This window comes from Octopus sinensis, linkage group LG4 (genome assembly GCF_006345805.1).
Source record: "Octopus sinensis linkage group LG4, ASM634580v1, whole genome shotgun sequence".
Lineage (NCBI taxonomy): Eukaryota > Metazoa > Mollusca > Cephalopoda > Octopoda > Octopodidae > Octopus > Octopus sinensis.
The window spans coordinates 89,563,539-89,583,538 of record NC_043000.1 but is presented as its reverse complement, the minus strand read 5'-3'; the positions used below and the strand labels follow the sequence as shown (position 1 = coordinate 89,583,538).

At 36.5% G+C, this 20,000-nt stretch overlaps 1 protein-coding gene across 2 annotated transcripts in view; it reads right to left on the bottom strand.

Moving 5' to 3' along the window:
* LOC115210820 (collagen alpha-4(VI) chain-like) overlaps positions 1 to 20,000 on the bottom strand; it is a 163,451-nt gene that overhangs the window by 128,192 nt on the left and 15,259 nt on the right. For both annotated transcript variants that reach the window (XM_036502241.1, XM_029779568.2), the window contains exons 3-7: positions 14,400 to 14,441; positions 12,354 to 12,914; positions 10,847 to 10,876; positions 4,272 to 4,838; positions 2,639 to 2,677 (exon numbers count right to left, since the gene is read on the bottom strand). In XM_036502241.1, the coding sequence (XP_036358134.1) occupies positions 2,639 to 2,677; positions 4,272 to 4,838; positions 10,847 to 10,876; positions 12,354 to 12,914; positions 14,400 to 14,441 (1,239 nt within the window). The remainder of the gene's footprint in view (positions 1 to 2,638; positions 2,678 to 4,271; positions 4,839 to 10,846; positions 10,877 to 12,353; positions 12,915 to 14,399; positions 14,442 to 20,000) is intronic.

Below are 20,000 nucleotides of genomic sequence, written 5' to 3'. Positions count from 1 at the left end.
TCTTGTTAAGTGTCGGACAAAATGCTTAGCGGAATGTATTCCCTCCTTACGTTCTGAGTTCAAATTTCGACGAGGTCGATTTTGCCTTCCATCTTTTCAAAATAAGTGCCAGTGATGCACTGTGATCGATGTAATCGACTAGTTCCCTCCCACCAAATGTCAGGCCTCGTGCCTTTACAAGAAAGGATTGTTATTATTTTCATTATTATCATTACAACAACTACTACTACTTGGTTTCAAATTTTGGCACAAGGCCAGCAATTTGTAGAAGTAGTAGTAGTAGCAGCCCCAACAGTATAGATGTTAAGGTTAATGGCTACTATTAATAATTAATTTCAAAATGTCCTAAATGAGCTATTGTTATTAAGATTCTAATTTTTCGGATTATTAACCTTAATATCCCCTCTGAAGTAAAGGTTAATTGTCAGTAAAATTAGAATCTAAATTAATATAATTAGTAGAAGGCCAGTAGAAGGTATAATCGGATAAAATATTTGCCTTCCCATATTTCATTGAAACTAATTAAAACTGGGAGCAATGCTGCCTTTCTTCCGTGAGGAATCGATAAGATAAAATTCCAATTGAGTACAGATATCGATTTAATCCCTTATATTACCAAATTTCTATCTGCCTGTCCTTGTGTTTATATTTTAACCATTATTATCTGGATTTCATCCTTGTGAAAACCAAGACTATGAATGCCAGAGACTGTGAAAAACGTCGGGTGTAGACGGGTCTGTACAAATCGGGCAATGTGATGGCTGGATTGTCCAGGGTAGCGTTCCGTAAAAGCTGTAAATCTATAACAATCAGCTGGGTAACTTATAGTAATCCTGACCTGGCAGAGCTACAGGGCGGCTCTACCAGTTCAAGCCAAACTTTGCAGTCTACAGTCGACTGGAAGATGAAATCTTTCTGCATGTATTCATTTAGTGGTCGATCGTTGTTCATTTGAGGTGTTTTGTGAAGCAACTCTTGTTATCTGTAGAACAGAACTGACTCTCAGTTGAGTCCACCGTGAAGATCCCCCAGCTGCCTTCTTTTTGCTGATAAGGCCACGTCAAAACATATTGTGTGGTGAACGCAACTGAAAATATTAAAGACTGACGCTTTCCTCTTTCGGCTAAGTTTGACTTGGAGAGGACGGTCAAGCTGAATAAGAAGATACTTCCCCATTTACATTCCTTGAAAGGTTGGTTTGAATGGCGAATATGGCCCGCGTGGACAAACCTGCTATAAGCACATGTCTGTAGACTGAAAAATAACAGTTGAGAGATGAAAATTAGCCTTGACTCGAGCCTGTGGGTTTCTTTGGTTCGCCTTCAATAACCTTTACCCTCTGGTCTTTTAATTTTTATCGTATATATATTTTAGTTATTAAACTGCAGCCATGCTGGGACACCGCTTTGAAGAATTTTAATTGAACTAGTCGACCCACGTACTTAACATATATATATATATTTTGTACTTATTCAGCCTATTTTACCAAACCAGTAGGTTACAGGTACATAAACACACCAACACTGGTTGTCAAGTGGTGGTGGGAGACAAACATACACACACGCATATATATCTACGGCAGGCTTCTTTCAATTTCTATATTCAAATTCATTCACAAGGCTTTGATTAACCCAAGACCATAGTAGAAGACAGTAACTCGATGTGCCACGCAGTGGGACTGAATCCAGAACCATGTGGTTGAAAAGCAGACTTCTTACCACACAGCCACATCTGGGCCTGGTCGGGACTTTCTGTCTTAGTATATTTTAATGCCATGTTTGTTATTTTCTTTTGCGTATTATGTAAATCTCCGCTCCATTCTATCTCGTTATTTGTATGGTCCTCAGTGTCTTCGGAACCTTGAGGCTAATAAAGAAAAGTATTGTCCTGTATTATATTATATCTTGTATTATTCCCAGTGTTTGCAAGACCACATGGCAATCATGTCCTAATTCAAAACAACAAACAATAATACTCGGCCTGACTGACCAGCCAATGCTTTGTGGAGATGGAAGCTGTTTTTAGTAGGGGCACACGCATTATATGATGTAAAGTGTCAACAAGGGACTGCAAGGGACTTGAGTTGAGAAGACCGCGGTTATGCACACATATCATCAAATTGGGCGTCATTCGTTAGATTTTAATCTCTGAGCTTTTATATATCTCACCCTCCTCCCCTCACCTCACAACGTTACTGACATCAACGCGAACGTCGTTAAAACCAGCGCTGCATCATCATCATCATCATCATCATCATCATCATCATCATCGCCATCATCGTCGTCGTCATCATCGGCGTGGTCGTTGTTGTGGTCGTGGTTGTTGTTATCATCATCAATGATAACAAATAACCCACGAGGAAGCTTGTACATAGTCGGTGATCGATCTGCTGGAAATACTAGTCAAATCTCGTTCAAGTCATGCCATACTGTCTTAAAAGCTGAAAGTCTACATCGGATAATGTAGCTCGGGATATGAGAAATCTAAAACAAAATGGGACGGTCATGGCTGGATTGGAATGCCTTTCGTCATATATCAACTCAATCAGGACTGACCTGCGATTGGCTAAACGACAACACAAACTTTATAACAAACAACAACAACAACAGCCGTTATTAGTTGTAAAATTTTTACTTACCGGGTGATTTAGTTGGTGGCAATGGAGTATATTTTTGGGCTGGAAACAGAAATGAAAATAGAAAACAAACATATAAAAAATATATACAAATCATTTGTTCATAATTTCGTAAAATTATATTGCATTTTTTACATGTTCCAGTTATTGAACTGCGACCATGCTGAGGTGCCTTGAACTGTCTAGTCTAACAAATGAACCTCCAGTACTTATATTTTTTAAAGGTTGGAACTTATTCAGTTGGATTCAATCCTCATGCAAACACTAACACAAATCTCCCCTCACGCACATGCACAGACGGACATACATATGACGCACGTACACATGTTTAAAAGCTCACGCATCACTCACAGTCAGTATGACTTGGTGGTTTGAACCACGCTTTTGTTAATTGTTTACGAAATCTATGTAGTCGTGAGCAGATAAAAGTACCATTTCTGTCCATCTAAACTTTACCACGTGGCACATCGACGATTTGACAGCTGCAGGGACAAAGAGCTACATTTGTGGTCAGCTGGTACTCGTTTACGGCGCAGTAGTGGGAGCAACGTGAAATAAAGTGACTTGTTCGAGAATCGAACTCAAGAAGTGACTTGTTCGAGTCAGAAGCAATTATGTGGACAAACAAATTAGATATGCTAAATATAACAGCTTGGGTTATATTTAAAATATCTAACTTTTTTATCTGCATAATTGCCTCTATATCCGCTCAACTTGATCCTTCTTACAACCATACTTTACCCCTTGGAATTGATCCCTTGTAAAGACATCGGAGTCTAATTTTTGAATTTTGTGAGCACTAGTAAGTGTTTCAGTATCTTCTGTACTGAATCTCATCTTTGTAATATATATATATATATATATATATATATAATATATATATATATATATATATAAGCATAGTGTTTGCTGATTTTAACCCACGCTGGTGGAAAGGGGAGAGTAGAAATTTTTCTCTTGCATATTTGAGTTTGTTGGCACTGTTAGTTTGGAACAGATCTTCAGAAGCGATAACAAGCCGAAAGGGTATGCTCCCATTTTCAGTGTTTTCAAATTCAAACAAGGGCATTCTGAGCTGATGAGAGAAGGGTCGATTTTGGCTAATCTTGAAACGTACGTACTCAAATAACCTTTGCATTTGATTTTTTAATGTCTCTACCCTCATACTTTCTTGAGTTGAATTGAGCAAACACTATATGAGAGAGGTTTTCTTTAAGTGTTAGAAATAGTTTTTTTAGCTGCTATTTCTAACGAGTTCAGTATGCGGCAAAGTAATTTATTTTACTAAGCCCTTTTATATAATGTAATAATTTGAATTTGCCTTAAATGGTCCCTTTGCATACTGAATACTTGGTGAAATTGATTAATTAATTAATTAATTTTACCCTCAATTGTTGAAATTATATATATATATATATATAAATATTCTTTTTGTATAATTTAACACATTAATAAAAACTTTATTGCAGGTTTTATTCATCTGTTACTTATTTAGATCCCCGTTCTGAAGTTCTAGGCCCTACTATAATATTGCTATGGCCTACCTGTGAGGCGTGTACCCTACCTTGAGAAACATTGATCTATAATCAAAACACCAACAAAATGCTTAACAAAGAAACAACAATCCATTACTGACCTTCACATGCTTTTATCGCCAGTTCTTTTTGGATGCTACCAAAGGCCGAAAAGTCTGAGACAGTAAAGACATGATCCTTGTCAGGGTCACTAGCCATGTTGTTTAGTTCCTTTGTATTGACCCCAGATCCAACACCAATGGAAAATAATATCGTTCCAGCCTGTCTTAAAGCTTTTGCTTGAGCAGCGGTTGACAACGGATCGTTAGACTGACCGTCAGTGATAACAATAGCTATATTTGGTGCAGTAGGACGGTCCCCTGAGGCAGCCGTGAAAACACTACTCCGGAGCAAGCTGATAGCAGATGCTGTATTTGTACTACCTTGGTAATAGGGGAGTTTGCTGATAGCATCTATAATTAGACTTCGGTTGAAATAGGTATTCAAGGCAAAATGCTGGACTGGTTGGTTTGAAAAAGATGATACGCCAATTCTTACAGTGTCTTTACCGACATCAAAACCGTTTACCATATTCTTTACAAACTGAAGCATCTTCTGGAAATTGGAAGCTCCAACACTTCCTGATGAATCAAGGAGGAATACAATATCTGCCATGGATTGGTTGCATGCTAGAAAGGGAATATGAAAAACGAAATAGTAAGAAGGAAAACAAAATAGTAAATATAGGAGTCAACCGGTAATTAATGCTAAAATTTATAAATAATCAAAAGTTGATAATTTTGATAATTGCTATTTGTATAAATATTCATTAATTAGAAACTTATAAAAATGAATTAATATGAAAATAACGAATGATGTTATTTGCAAGATTAACGGGTCCATTAAAGTTAAGGAAGTTATTAAAATGTGAAACCCATCTGTAACTTTTGAGACACCCTGAACCAGTACCTATGTATACGCATACACCTTCTCCACTACATATATGTATGTATGTATGTATGTATGTATGTATGTATCTATCTATCTATCTATCTATCTATCTATCTATCTATCTATCTATCTATCTATCTATCTATCTATATATATATAGATATATATATATAATAATATATATATACATACATATATACATACATACATACATAGATACACACACACACACACACACACACACATATATATATATATATATTATATATATATATATATATATTATATATATATATATAAGTATATATGTATGTGTATTATCGACCGCACATATTTAATGCATGTGCTTTCCTGGTTCACTGCGGGATGAGTCTTTCATAATACTGGGTGTTAAGCACCTGGAAGTTATGGCCAGGTGTGACAACTCTCTTCTGATTCCCTTCAGGAGTGATGGATACCGATATTTCGCCATTTTTTGTGACGTATCAACATCACGTGCCCGAATCAAACCGGGGACGAGTCGAATCACCAGTCTATAACTATATAGAAATAGTATAAGAACCATTCGCTGGTATGCCATACGTACGACTAAATTCAATTATGAATTCAAAGCGGCGCTAATATTGTGAACATTTTCAATCGCACATACTTATTAAATGTGTTTTGCTTGTTCATCTCAGCATATATATATATATATATATACAGGGTGTCCCAAAAAATGTATGCAAATAGTGGTTCGGCAAAAGAGAACGATAGAATAAGTACTAGGCTTACAAAGAATAACAAATTTACAATTATTTAAGGTGTGTATACATTTTTTGGGGAGAGTTTACGAAAAAACAAAAGACGAAGACAGGTGGTGTACAAAACAAACAGATGTATTAGTATAACGCTCAGGAATAGAAAAAGTCTTTTACGTTTCGAGCCTACGCTCTTCTACAGAAAGAGACACAGAAAAAACAAGGAGAGAAACATATATATGTATGTGAGAAACAGGGAGAGATACATATATGTATGTATGTATGTATGTATGTATGTATGTATGTATGTATGTATGTATGTATGTATGTATGTATGTATGAATATATAAGTACGTGTATCCTTGCGTGTGTATGATTATGTTCTTACATACAAGAACATCCGTTCTCATGGTAGTGTTTAGATCAGTGAAAACTGGTACTGTGTTTAATTTATATTCCTTTCACGCCCCATATCCTAATGGTTCCATAAACAAAGATCGCAAAGAAAATAATAAATTACAAATGACGCTCTCGATGTGGGTCGAACCGCTTTCGTCATTATTACTCATCATTAGATTTGTTGTGATTATCGCTCGCAAATTTCTGTTTTGATTTTTATGCGTATCAGAACGAACCTAAAAAACACAGAAATCGGCTAGTCGACCAGTTTTGTCTCTGTCTCTACATAGCAATTGTAATTATAGTAACTAGTAATATAATAATCAAACGGTAGCGAAGCACGTTCAATACAATTCAAGTGATACGTACTAGCCATAAGTGCAATAACGTAATTTCATGTAGATACCATTCTAGGCAATCTAGTTTAGTCACGTTTAAATTAACAACGAAAAACTCAGGAAGGTGAGAAGATATTGTTATAGAGTTCATTACAGTTCTATCAATATTCTATGGGAACCTACCGTGATTCAACTGTTTGACTTTCGAAATTGATTTATGTACAATTTTGATATGAGAATCAGATCAGTAATCTAAAGGTTAGATACAATATATAACAATATTTAACATAGATGGTGGTTAGCAAACTTGTATGAATGAATGAATGTATGTATGTATGGAGAGTTAGCTAAAGGAGTTAGCTAAAGGAGAACGACCTCCACATAAATCAAAAAGGAGGTATGGGAAGGCATAGCTATTGATCGTAGCAGGTGGAGAAGGATTGTGCATGAGGGGACAGCCACTTTTGAGAAATCTCGAGTTGCACATGAGAAAGTAAGGAGGGATGTCAGGAAGGGCATCGCTGTTACACTTCTAGATGGGAAGGATCTTCCTATGATGCTGACATGCAGTGTCTGTGCTAGACCCTGCCTCAGTATACCTAGACTCAAGAGTCATCTTCGTAGTCATAAAGCGAGACAGATGAGTGACAACCTGGCCACTGGTGGTGGTGTTATACACCATACTAATCATATATGTCAGGCATGTGGAAGAGAGTGTAATTCGGCAGGAGGACTTAAACGACATGCAAAGGTACATGAAGCCCAGTTACAACTACAGCCGGCTATTACCGGTAAAGGTTTTAGTTGCCAATTCTGTACAAGACATTGTAGATATTTGGCTGGGCTAAAAAGTCACATTCGATCACAGCACCAGCTTCATGAAATGGCCATACCCGATAACGAGGGGGCAGCCATAATTTATGTATGTATGTATGTATGTATGTATGTATGTATGTATGTATGTATGTATGTATGTATGTATGTATGTATGTATGTATGTATGCATGAGTGTATGCGTGTGTGTTTGTGTGTGTGTCTGTGTATATGTCTCTTTTACTGTTTTACTCTTTTACTTGTTTCAGTCATTTGACTGTGGCCATTCTGGAGCACCGCCTTTTGTCGAGCAAATCGACAACAGGGATTATTCTTTGTAAGCCAAGTACTTATTCTATCGGTCTCTTTTGCCGAACCGCTAAGTTACGGGGACGTAAACACACCAGCATCGGTTGTCAGCGATGTTGGGGGGACAAACACAGACACACAAACGTATACACATACAAACATACATATATATACATATACATATATACGACGGGCTTCATTCAATTTCCGTCTACCAAATCCACTCACAAGGCTTTGGTCGGCCCGAGGCTATAGTAGGAGACACTTGCCCAAGGTGCCACGCAGTGAGACTGAACCCGGAACAATATGGTTGGTAAGCAAGCTACTCACCACACAGCCACTCGATTTGATAAAACGTTATATTTTCTGACATCCAAAATATTTGATATGATTGCCGTTTGCCATCTCTATCAATTCTAACGCAGAGGAAGATTACTTGAGATAATACACACACACACACATACGCACACGCACACGCACACGCACACGCACACACAATACACACACACACACACGTACGCACGGACGCACACACATATATACACACACATGTGCATAGACATATACACACATATATATATATATATTATATATATATTTTTATATATATATATATATATATATATATATATATATATATATATATATATATATATATATATAGTTATATGTGTGTGTGTGTGTGTGTGTGTGTTAATCTCTCTGCCTCTCTTATCTTTTACTAGTTTCAGTCATTGGAGTGCGCCCAGGAGTTATTTTAAAATCCAGTCACTCATTCTGTCGGCGTCTTTTGCTGAACCACCAAGTTATGGAGACGTAAACAAACCAACACTGGTTGTTAAGCGGTGGTGGAGGACATGCAAATGCACACGTACACACACATACACACACACACATACGCACGCACGCACACACACAAACACACTCACACACACACACTCACACACATATATATGATAGGCTCCTTTCTGCTTCCGCCTAGCAAATCTACTCAAATGGTTTTGGTTATCCCGAGGTTATAATAGGAATCACTTGCGCAAGGTGCCATGCAATAGGACTGAACTCGGAACCATGTAATTGGGAAGCAAAACTTCTTGCCGCACAATCACACATGCGCGTTTTGGCTTAAACCTATAAACCTTATTTTATAGAGTTGGGCTTCAAAGCATCTGCTGTACAGGCTGCTCTGAATTATATCTTTTAGCTCATTTTCGATTAGATTAAACAAATTACGAATGTTATAAATGGCTTCTAACCTTTTTGAATAGGTTTAAGCCCGTTGAGTTTTGGAGATAAAGTTGGAAAATTCTCGTGATAACGACGGTTATTGAGCCGGAAACAAGTATCGATGAATGTCTTATATCCAAACAATAAAACTGGTCTTTTCCTCAATGGCATGTCGTCTTTGGAGAATCCTCAAGCCTTGCATTATCTCCCCCTTCTCAAGTGGAACTGGTCTGAGATGTATATATACGACAGGCTCCCACACAATTGTATATATATAATTTCCTCAGAATTGTATATGTACAATTTCCTCAGAAAAGGAAAGATTTGGCTGCCATTTCTTGCACGCAATGCTACCACGTAACAGGTATTTCGGGTCCTTCATCGCAAGTAGCTGTTACATGGTAGCAGAGCATGCTAGAAATGGCAACCAAATCTTTGGAGGTGAGATACGTTCAATGCATTCGAAAGAAACGTATAAAAAAAAGCTATTTCATACTATGATTACGAACGGGTCTTTTCCAAAATATTTACCATATTTTAAAAATCATTTTCACTTAAACATATATTTCGCCCATCATAATGTGTATAATGGAAAGGTTAGAATTTCTTCCATTCTTTTCATTCTAGTGCTTTATCGGCGTACCTTTAGAATTATTTTTTCGTGGTTGCGCTCAACTGTCCTTTTCAGCGTGTAAGAAGTCCAGCCATGGTTCATCTTTGTGTATATATCTTTATACACCCTTATTTATGTACGCATGCGAATTACTGGTAATAAATTATTCTAATTTTTTGCCCTTATGATTTACACATTAAACTTTGTAATTCTGCGGTTTATAGTACGCAGTTTTAAAAATTTATTATTTTCTTCCTGTTATGTGAGTGTACCCGATCACTTGATTTATATCCATAATGCTACAAGGATGATCTGGCACGTGTTTTTTCGGGACGTATTATTGCTACATAATTATGCTTTCTTTAGCGATCCCACTGATGAACTACTGATGACAAATTAATTTATTTGCTCATTAATAGGGAAACTCAAGTATGGGATTAACTAAAAATAATAATTCCTTTCATTCTACTGTTTTATCGGCGTGACTTCAGAATTAAGCCTTCGCATGCGAACTACTGGTAATAAATTATTTTAATTTTTCCCCCTTATGACTTACACAGTGTATATATATATATATATAGTTCGCATATATATATATATATATTATATATATATATATATATATATATATATATATATATATATATATATATATTATATATATATATATATATATATAGTCAGTCGCCATATCACAGTGGCTGTTCCATGTTGCTACTAGTTTAACCCCATGCAGGTTTTCTGCCAGCTGGTTATCGGTGTGACGCTGTACTCATTCTATACAATATATGTTGCTAGCAAGGGGAGCGAACCGCTATCACCCTCTAGCAGGTAATACACACACACATACACGTACGCACGTACATACAGACATATTTGTGTTATTATGAATATATAATTTTATTAATTATTAAATGATAAAAAGGAACAGGTGTTATATTCAGGAACAGGTGTTATATTAGCCGCTTTCAATAGAGCTATTTAACTTCATATTGAATGTTTATGAGCCGCTGATATTCGATGAATATTCACACAATCAAACATAATTGAAGCTTACAAAGACCGGTTGAAATTTCATGCTGGTATTGTGTGCAACTGCATGTTTGCAAATGGCTGAGTTTTTGTAATATAGTAAATACATAAGTATTCAGTTGTTAAAAATATCCATTAACTTTATGCGAAAATTAATGGACTGAGGTAGATTCACAGTGTTAAATATAAGGAGTTATAATGAGAAAATGGAAATATCTTATAAATATAGATATAGGTGATTAATAAATAAAATAGTTATAAAATATCAGATTTACTTATTGCTGGTTCCGTTGGAATAATCTGGGCTGAAAAACAAAGAAAAAAACAAAATAAAACAAAAAATAATAAATTTAAAAATACATGCGTTTATGGAGAAACTATATAGCAATAAAAATAATAATCGTTTGTATAATAGGCACAAAGCCTGATATTTTGGGGTAGAGGTTAAGTCAATCACATCGACCATAGAACTCATTTTATCGACCCCCCGAAGGGATAAAGGAAAGGACATAGTTGGTACTTAATTTATCGACCCCGAAAGATGAAAGGTTAAGTCAACCTCGGTGAAATTTGAACTGAGAACGTAGCAGCAGACGAAATACCGCTAAGCATACCGCCCAGCATACTAACGATTCTGCCAGGTAGCCGCCCTACGACAATAACAGCAACAACTACAACTACAACTACTACTACTACTACTACTACTACTACTACTACTACTACTACTACTACTAATACTACTACTAATACTACTACTACTAATACTACTACTACTACTGTCACCGAGGTCAAAGTTGTTTAATCCCGCCAATGGTCGATAAAATAAGTACCATTTAAGCACTTGCGTCCATATAGTAAAATTTCCGCCCCTTAAAATTTCTGGCCTTGTGCCAAAATTAGAATTAGTAGTAGTAATAATAATGGTGATAATAGCAATAACAACAACAGCAAATATTTGCTCAATACCACAGATTTGTTTGTTATTTGCTTGACTGTAACCATTAGGGCATCTCTGATCACAAGTAGGAGTAGTGGGAGAGCATCAAAGCTATGCGTTGAGAAGGATTCTTTGGGGTTTGAATCATTCACCCCTGAAAAGATGGGTTTTCGTTCAACATCCTTAAAAAGCCTTTATTCAGGAACTTTTTGAGAAGGCTACTCAACCTTACAAAAACTCTAACTGGGCCCACATGCAAGGTCATGCACTGTTTTTCTTGATACGAGGTCACCATTTCGTGCAATTTCAGTTGTGATGCATGTGCCTGGTGCACCCTTATCAAACGAGTAGTCATGATGGGTATACTAGGCTTCGTATTTGTACTCCAGTGTCACTTTGATGGCATGCGCTGCTCTCTCACTCAATAATAATAAAACGGAAAAAACTACTGGTGGCCTGCATCAGCAAGATTTGTATTAATTAAAAAAATCGGCAGAAAGAGTGGAGTGCAATTGAGGAAAAAGTTGGTCAGAGTGAAGTTAAAGACAGTAGGGTTTAGCATCATGTGTATTTGTGTTGCAGTCAGTTATTTAAGATTACAAAATGTAAAACTTTGCGTGGAAAGTTTTCCTACTCTTTACGCAGTCTTCCCAGCATTTATCATAGGCTTGTTTGATAAAAACTGACTTAGTGCTGAACAACAATAACAACAGCAGCAAGAACAACAACAATTCCAACAGCAGTATTACATATTATTCATATATTAGCATATTATTCCTATATTTCATTAAATTCCTCATGTAACACAGGAAATATAAGTAGATATCAATTGTTCGTTTACCTACCTTCACAAGTTTTTATGGCCAGGTTTTTCTTGATGTTTTCTAGAGCCTTAAAGTTAGTCACTGTGAAGATATGAGATTTATCTGAGGCTATAGATTCAAGTTCTGATTGGTGTACATTTGATCCAACACCAATTGAGAACACTGCAGTGCCTGTATTCTTCAACTGTAACGCAGCATCGGTGGTTTGAATCGGATTGTCAGAATTTCCGTCTGTAATAACAATGGCAATGTTAGGAGCCCCACTTCGATCACCATGAGGGGGTTGAAAGCTGATTGTTCTAGCACGAGTTAGAGCATTTGCAGTGTTTGTGGAGCCAGTAACTCGCGAGATTTGTCCTATAGCTTTCAGTAAGGCGGCCTTGTCGAAATATTTGTCGAGATGAAATTTTTCAACGGTACCTCCAGAAAATATACTAACTGCAACTCGCACCGTACTATTGCCAATATCGAAACCTTTTACCATTTCTTTAACAAAAGTAATCATTCTAAGAAAGTCAGGATTTGCTACACTTCCGGATGAATCCAGAATGAAGAGAATGTCAGCCATTGATACATTACAATCTGAAAGAAAATAAAGTACATACTAACGTAGAGTTAAACGGAAATGATTATTCTTGTTTTACTACGAACAAAGCAAAAGAAAATATTATATTGTAATGTTCATACCTTTTCGAAGAATATCACCTAGTGTAAAAGCAGTGAAACGATTTCAATCTCGTCTCGAAACAACAGGCTAAAAGGAGGGATTCGTTAGATGATGGGTTTCTAGAGAAACTGTGACTGAGAAAAAAATAGACGGGAATGTTGCACTTGAAGCGTCTTTGTTAACTAATTGGCTCGATATGGACGCACTGGTTGGAGTGTCAACAATAATACCATCAACAACATGGCACTCCTCCAATAATAAGAAGGCTCTGCAAGACGGCAATTATAGCAAGGCTGCACTAAGCAGGAAACAAAACTTGATTACGTAACATGAAGTTGATTGGCAGAGATTTTAGAGCGTCGAACCAAATGATGCGGCATTATTCTAGCACCTCGCATTCTGAGTTCAAATCCCGTCGAAGTCAACCCTACTTCTCCCCTTCTGGGGCCGATAAATAACTTATCCTTATAGGAAGTTGGGCTGACAGAAATTTCAGAGCAGATGCTTTGTAGTATATTTTCTGATTCGTTGATTTCTAAGTTCAAATGTAGCTGACGTTAATCCATTGCCTGCCATAAGTCCCATTTGTGGATCTGTTAAAAACAACCTCTCTGCCGATTGCTCCTTGTATTTAAAGTGAATTGCTTATGTACATTGCATTTGCAGAGTGTGTTTAACAATATTTAGTAGTTAAAGTTCGGCATTTTTAGCTCTGGCTAATTCTAGAGGACATTTTATGTCATAAATCGCAATTTTTGAGCTACAGAAATATTGATTGCTTTGAAAACGTTGTTTTTTTTTTTAAATTTCCCATCTATATCATTCATTGATATTTCATACACATTCACATTTGATACTATAGTTTCAAAAAGCCCCTAAAATGTCTATTATTGCAATTGAATAGAAAAGGATAAATATGCTTTTTTTCAACGATCCCCATTGGGGACTTTTCGAAAAATTTATAATTTCCAAAATAATTCACATATGAAGAAAATTTCAATACTATATATTATTTTAACCCCTAAGACACTTGGCAAAGCCAAAAAATATGAGTATAAATTTGGCAGCTAATGGGTTAAAGTGGTTGAATTAGTTCGTCTTTCGGTTTAACATCATCATCGGCTCCTTTTGTATATTAAGCGGGAGACATTTCTGGTTTTAGCCTCTGGGCTAGGTCTGAGGTTACGTTCCTTCTATACTCTCGTTCATCAGTTTCGGAGGTCCTGTAAACGCTCATGGGCATATTGTTTTCCATGTAATTAAAATATAATACATTGTAAAAGAGAAACGGGCAAGAAAGAGAGGTACACATAAATAAACTGCAAAAAGGGAAAATTTGGTGGTAATAGAGGAAGGAGAGAGAGGAGAACCAAGGAAGGGGAAATTTTGTAAGTACTTACCTGGTGCATCTGTCGGAATAATTGTTGGAATAATTTTCTGAGCTGAAATAGAACGAAATGTAAAAATTTTGAGTTAATAACAATATGAAAATTAACCCAATTCTGAAAACATTCGCATCACGTCACCTACTGTAATTTATTTGGTGGTCATAATATTTTACAGTAATACATTATGGTACCATATATACTAATATCAATATATATCCACACAAACACTAATACATTGTGAGTACGCGTATGAACATATATATATATATATATGTATACACACGCGCACACACATATATACATATATACAAATACTATCTACATACATACGTACATACATACATACTACATACATACATACATACATACTATATACATATAATATACATATATATATATATATGTGTATATATATATATATATATATATATATATATATATATATATATATATATATGTATGTATGTATATATCAGCGACGGAAGCAGTATTTGTTCAGAACAGCACTCTATATATCTTACTTGATGTGGATATACCATCGAAAACCACAAAACTGTAGTATTCATCTTGATAAATCTTCTAGTGTAGATGTAACAAACCATGTAAGTTTTGCTTAGATGAGAAGGCAAGAATCTTAAAAAGCTTGCTCGACCCTTTTAAATTCCCGGAAAGAAGTATATAATCAATGCCCACATTTCAAACGATTCTTACTCCAGACTTGGAATTCCTCATCCGTTGAATATTCCCGCCACAGCTCCTTCGAATATTACCATGACCGGAGCCAGTATGAAGGGGATATTTTGTTTCCAAAATCAACTGACAGTTACGTATTTCTTCCTCCTGTTGTAGGGAGATTATGCGCCTTTACCCATTTGAGTCCGATGTCACAGTGCTACAGTGGTGCGAAACCAGTGGTCACTCTATGACCGGCCATAACTTTTAACTTCCTATTACATACACACACGTACGCACATCCCCTCACACAATATATACTGTTAAGCAACAGAGTTCCGCCGGTTTCGACAATGAAGTTTGTGTTTCACTCAGCTAACGTACCTGCTAAATTGGAAAACTCTGAACGTGGCTGAATATGCAGATGCCCTTCGTAGACAGTGAAATGGTGAATGATATTTGCTGAAGACACAATGCAGTAACATCGACACCGGGACCTCCTGAACGAGGAGCGAGCATCTTACACATTTGGCTACACTTTCACCAACAACAACGGCAATAATGCACATACACAGGTACGTTGTTACGGGGTTCGCTTTGCAACATGGGTTCTTGCGTTCGTTCCAACAACATGGTATTTTGGGAAAGTATTATTGTTATATGACATTGAATTAATCCACACGGGTTGAGAGAAATTGGGAAGACGGAACTGTGTACATGTAATTCTAAGGTACGTCCATGTCACATGGCGTCAAGTTGTTCCTCTTAATTAGGGTTAGGGTTAGGGGAACACTTGACCCTAACCCCAATTAAGAGGAACAACTTGACGCCATGTGACACGGACGTACCTTAGAATTACTTTGGTCACTAATTCAGTAAGTCAGTTAATCGAAATCCTTGAACACAGAATACACACACATATGTATATATTATATATATATATATATATATATATATATATATATATATATAATAATATATATATATATATAATAATGTATATGTATGTATGTATGTATGTATGTATGTATGTATGTATATATATATATATATATATTTATATTATATATATATATATATATATATATATATATATATATATATATATATATATATATATATATATATATATATATATTATAGGTGTCCAGAAAAATGTATGCACACTTTACCAGCTGATAACTCAATTGATGATTTTTCTTTCCAGATTAAACTGATTGAAATTAATGATGCACTCAGACTAAGCTTTGAACAAAGGAAATTCATTCTAAAATGTTGCTTGAAGTGTGAAAACGCAGTTGAAGTGCAAAAACAGTTTAGAAGGGAGTTTCAAACACATCCACCAACACGACTCCCCGCCACTAGAATTAGAGATAAGTTTGAAGCCGATGGAACTGTTCAGAATGGCCACGAGAAGCGTTCCGGAAGACCACGAACATCGAGAACCCCCACAAAGTAAGAAGGAGTGCTGGAAAGGTATGACCAAAGTCCAAGAAAATCTGTGCAGCAAGCAAGTCGTGAGGTAGGTATTCCAAAATCGTCTGCCCAATGCATTTTGAAGCGTTGTCAATAGAAAAGTTACTTTCCAAGATTAGTCCATGCTATTAATGACGTTGATCCAGACTGAGATGTGCAGTATTGCGTGTGGTACTTGGCACGATGTGTAGAAGAAGCACACTTTCCAACAAAGATTGTGTGGGGTGATGAGGCTACCTTCAAATCATTTAACCGGTACAATTGCACCTACTGGAGACCTGAGAATTCGCACGTTATGGTGGAATACCATGTCAATTTACCAGGAGTTACAGTGTGATGTGGTTTATCGTCAAAGGGATTAATTGGATCATTCTTTTTTGACGCTACTGTAACTGGTCCCGTTTACTTGAACTTGCTGCAACAGTCTGTCATGCCAAGCATTAGAGAAGATGAGGAGTTTTATTTTCAGCAAGATGGAGCACCTCCACACTACCATTGCGGATCCTTTGAATACCCTCCGCATTAACCAGACCTCAGATCACAAGACTTTTTTTATGGGGATACTTAAAAGATAAAGTCTAAGCTATGAAACCTGCAACAGTAGCTGATTTGAGAGCAGCCATTGAACGAGAATGCATACAAGTACCAAACGATTTGTTTCGTGATGTTTGCGATTCTATTGTTTCGCGTTGTCAGCAGGTTGAAAACAGGCGTTGACAAAAAAATTAATTAATGTCTGTAGATTCTATTAAATTTTGAAAATGAAATGTATTTTGATAAACCTATTTTACAATTATTTAAAGTGTGTATACATTTTGTTGGAACACACTACAAATATGCATATGGGATTTCTTTCCATAAATTCACAAAACATCATAAACAAGTATATATATATACTTTACTTTTACTTTTACTTGTTTCAGTCATTTGACTGCGGCCATGCTGGAGCACCGCCTTTAGTCGAGCAAATCGACCCCGGGACTTATTCTTTGTAAGCCCAGTACTTATTCTCTCGGTCTCTTTTTGCCGAACCGCTAAGTGACGGGGACGTAAACACACCAGCATCGGTTCTCAAGCAATGATAGGGGGAACAAACACAGACACAAACAAACATATTACATATATATATTACATACATACGACAGGCTTCTTTCAGTTTCCGTCTACCAAATCCACTCACAGGCTTTGGTCGGCCCGAGGCTATAGTAGAAGACATTTGCCCAAGATGCCACGCAGTGGGACTGAACCCGGAACCATAACCATGTAGGTCCATAAGCAAGCTACTTACCACAGCCACTCTCCTGCGCCTATACACAGCCACTCCTGCGCCTATATATATATATATACTATATATATATATATATATATATATATATATATATATATATATATATATATATTATATATATATTATGTATGTATGCATATATTACATAAACATACACACACACACATATATATATCTATACACATATACAGACACATATATTTGTTTTGGAATGGAGACACTCGAAGCAGATACAGCTATAAATAATTGCGTGCAAATGTGCTGGAAACACTATGGATAGAAAAGTCACCTATATGTATGTATACATAGATACACACACACATACACACACATATATATATGTACTTATGTGGAGGTGAGAGCTGTGTATGTATATATGCATTTATACTCATACGCACGCATAGATATATACAGGTGTATATTTTCAATTATAAATCTTTGTCATTGAGCGATATAGTACTGTAATGAAAAATGTATTATTATTGGTATTATTATTATAATTATTATTATTATTATTATTATTATTATTATCATCATCATCATTATTATTTGTAAGACAATATAAACTGCTATTATAGTGGTGAAATCTCATTAATAATAAGTGGAAACAATTATTCTTACTCACTACTCGTCTCCAAACATTATTCTTACTACCTGTCTGCAATAATTTATATGTAGTTTGGCTACTGACGAAGGAATTGCTTTCGTTGCTTGTGTTTTTGTGTGTATACGCACTTGCCTGCATAAGTTTATACGCTCTTGCCTGTATACGTGTATATGCGGAAATATGTGTATGTGTACTACTTATAACTTGTGAAATATATCTCAATATTCTTGGCCTTCTTCACCGTTATCGTCATCGTCATCGTCATCATCATTATCCTCCTCCTCCTCCTCCTCTTCTTCTTCTTCTTCTTCTTCTTCTTCTTCTTCTTCTTCTTCTTCTTCTTCTTCTTCTTCTTCTTCTTGAAAAAATGCTCAGCACTTTTACTGAGTTAAAATTTCGCAGAGGTCGACTTTGTCTTACAGCCTTCGGGATCGATAAAATAGGCTTTAGTTGAGGTCAAAATTTTTGTGGGTTTCTCTTTTAATTTTTTGGAGCAACGCCTTTAGTCGAGCAAATCGAACCCAGGACTTATTCTTTGTAAGCCTAGTGCTTATTCTATCGGACTCTTTTTGCCGAACCACTAAGTTACAGGGACGTAAACACACCAGCATCGGTTGTCAAGCGATGTTGGGGGGACAAACACAGACACACAAACATACATACACACACACACACACACACACACACACACACACACACACACACACACACACACACACACACACACATATATATACGACAGGTTTCTTTCAGTTTCCGTCTACCAAATCCACTCACAAGGCTTTGGTCGGCCCGAGGCTATAGAAAAAGACACTTGCCCAAGGTTCCGCGCAGTGGAACTGAACCCGGAACCATGTGGTTTGTAAGCAAGCTACTTATCACACAGCCACTCCTACGCCTATGAAAGAATTTAAAAGGAAAGACCCCCGCCTAAAGAAAAGTGAGCTTCAAGAAAGATTTGAATGCGTGAAGCGAAGGATGTCAAGGGCAGATTAGAGAGAAGATGGTTTCCGATTATCAGCAGGAGAGAGAGGGGGAGAAAGAAAAAGAGAGAAATAGAGAGATAGAGAAAGAGAGAGATAGAGAGAGAGAGGGGAAGAAAGAGAAAGAGAGAAATAGAGAGATAGAGAAAGAGAGAGGATAGAGGGAGAGGGGAGAGAGAAAGAGGAACAGAGAGAGAGAAAGAGCGAGAGAGTGTGTGTGTGTAAGAGAGAGAGAGAGAGAAAACGTGTGTGTGTGTGAAAGAAGGAGAGAGAAAGAGAGTCAATGAAAGAGAGAGACCGACCATTGAGCATCGTCTTACAAGAATATGAAATTCTATATCTTACCCATGAGGATGTTGCAGGCTATCTATTATCTACATCACCCGTCAAGATACTCACAGGCTCTTTCCCGACCGACCAATTTATAGTATTTGGATAATAAATACGTGAAAGCGGAAAATGGACACGATCGTTTCTGACTGCTGAATATGCTCTAGTTCGTTGAATTGTTTAGCTGCTTTTGGCTTAATCGTTTCATCTTCGTTTCTTTATCTAGTATAATCTTAATGTTCTTGATTAATTTCCTT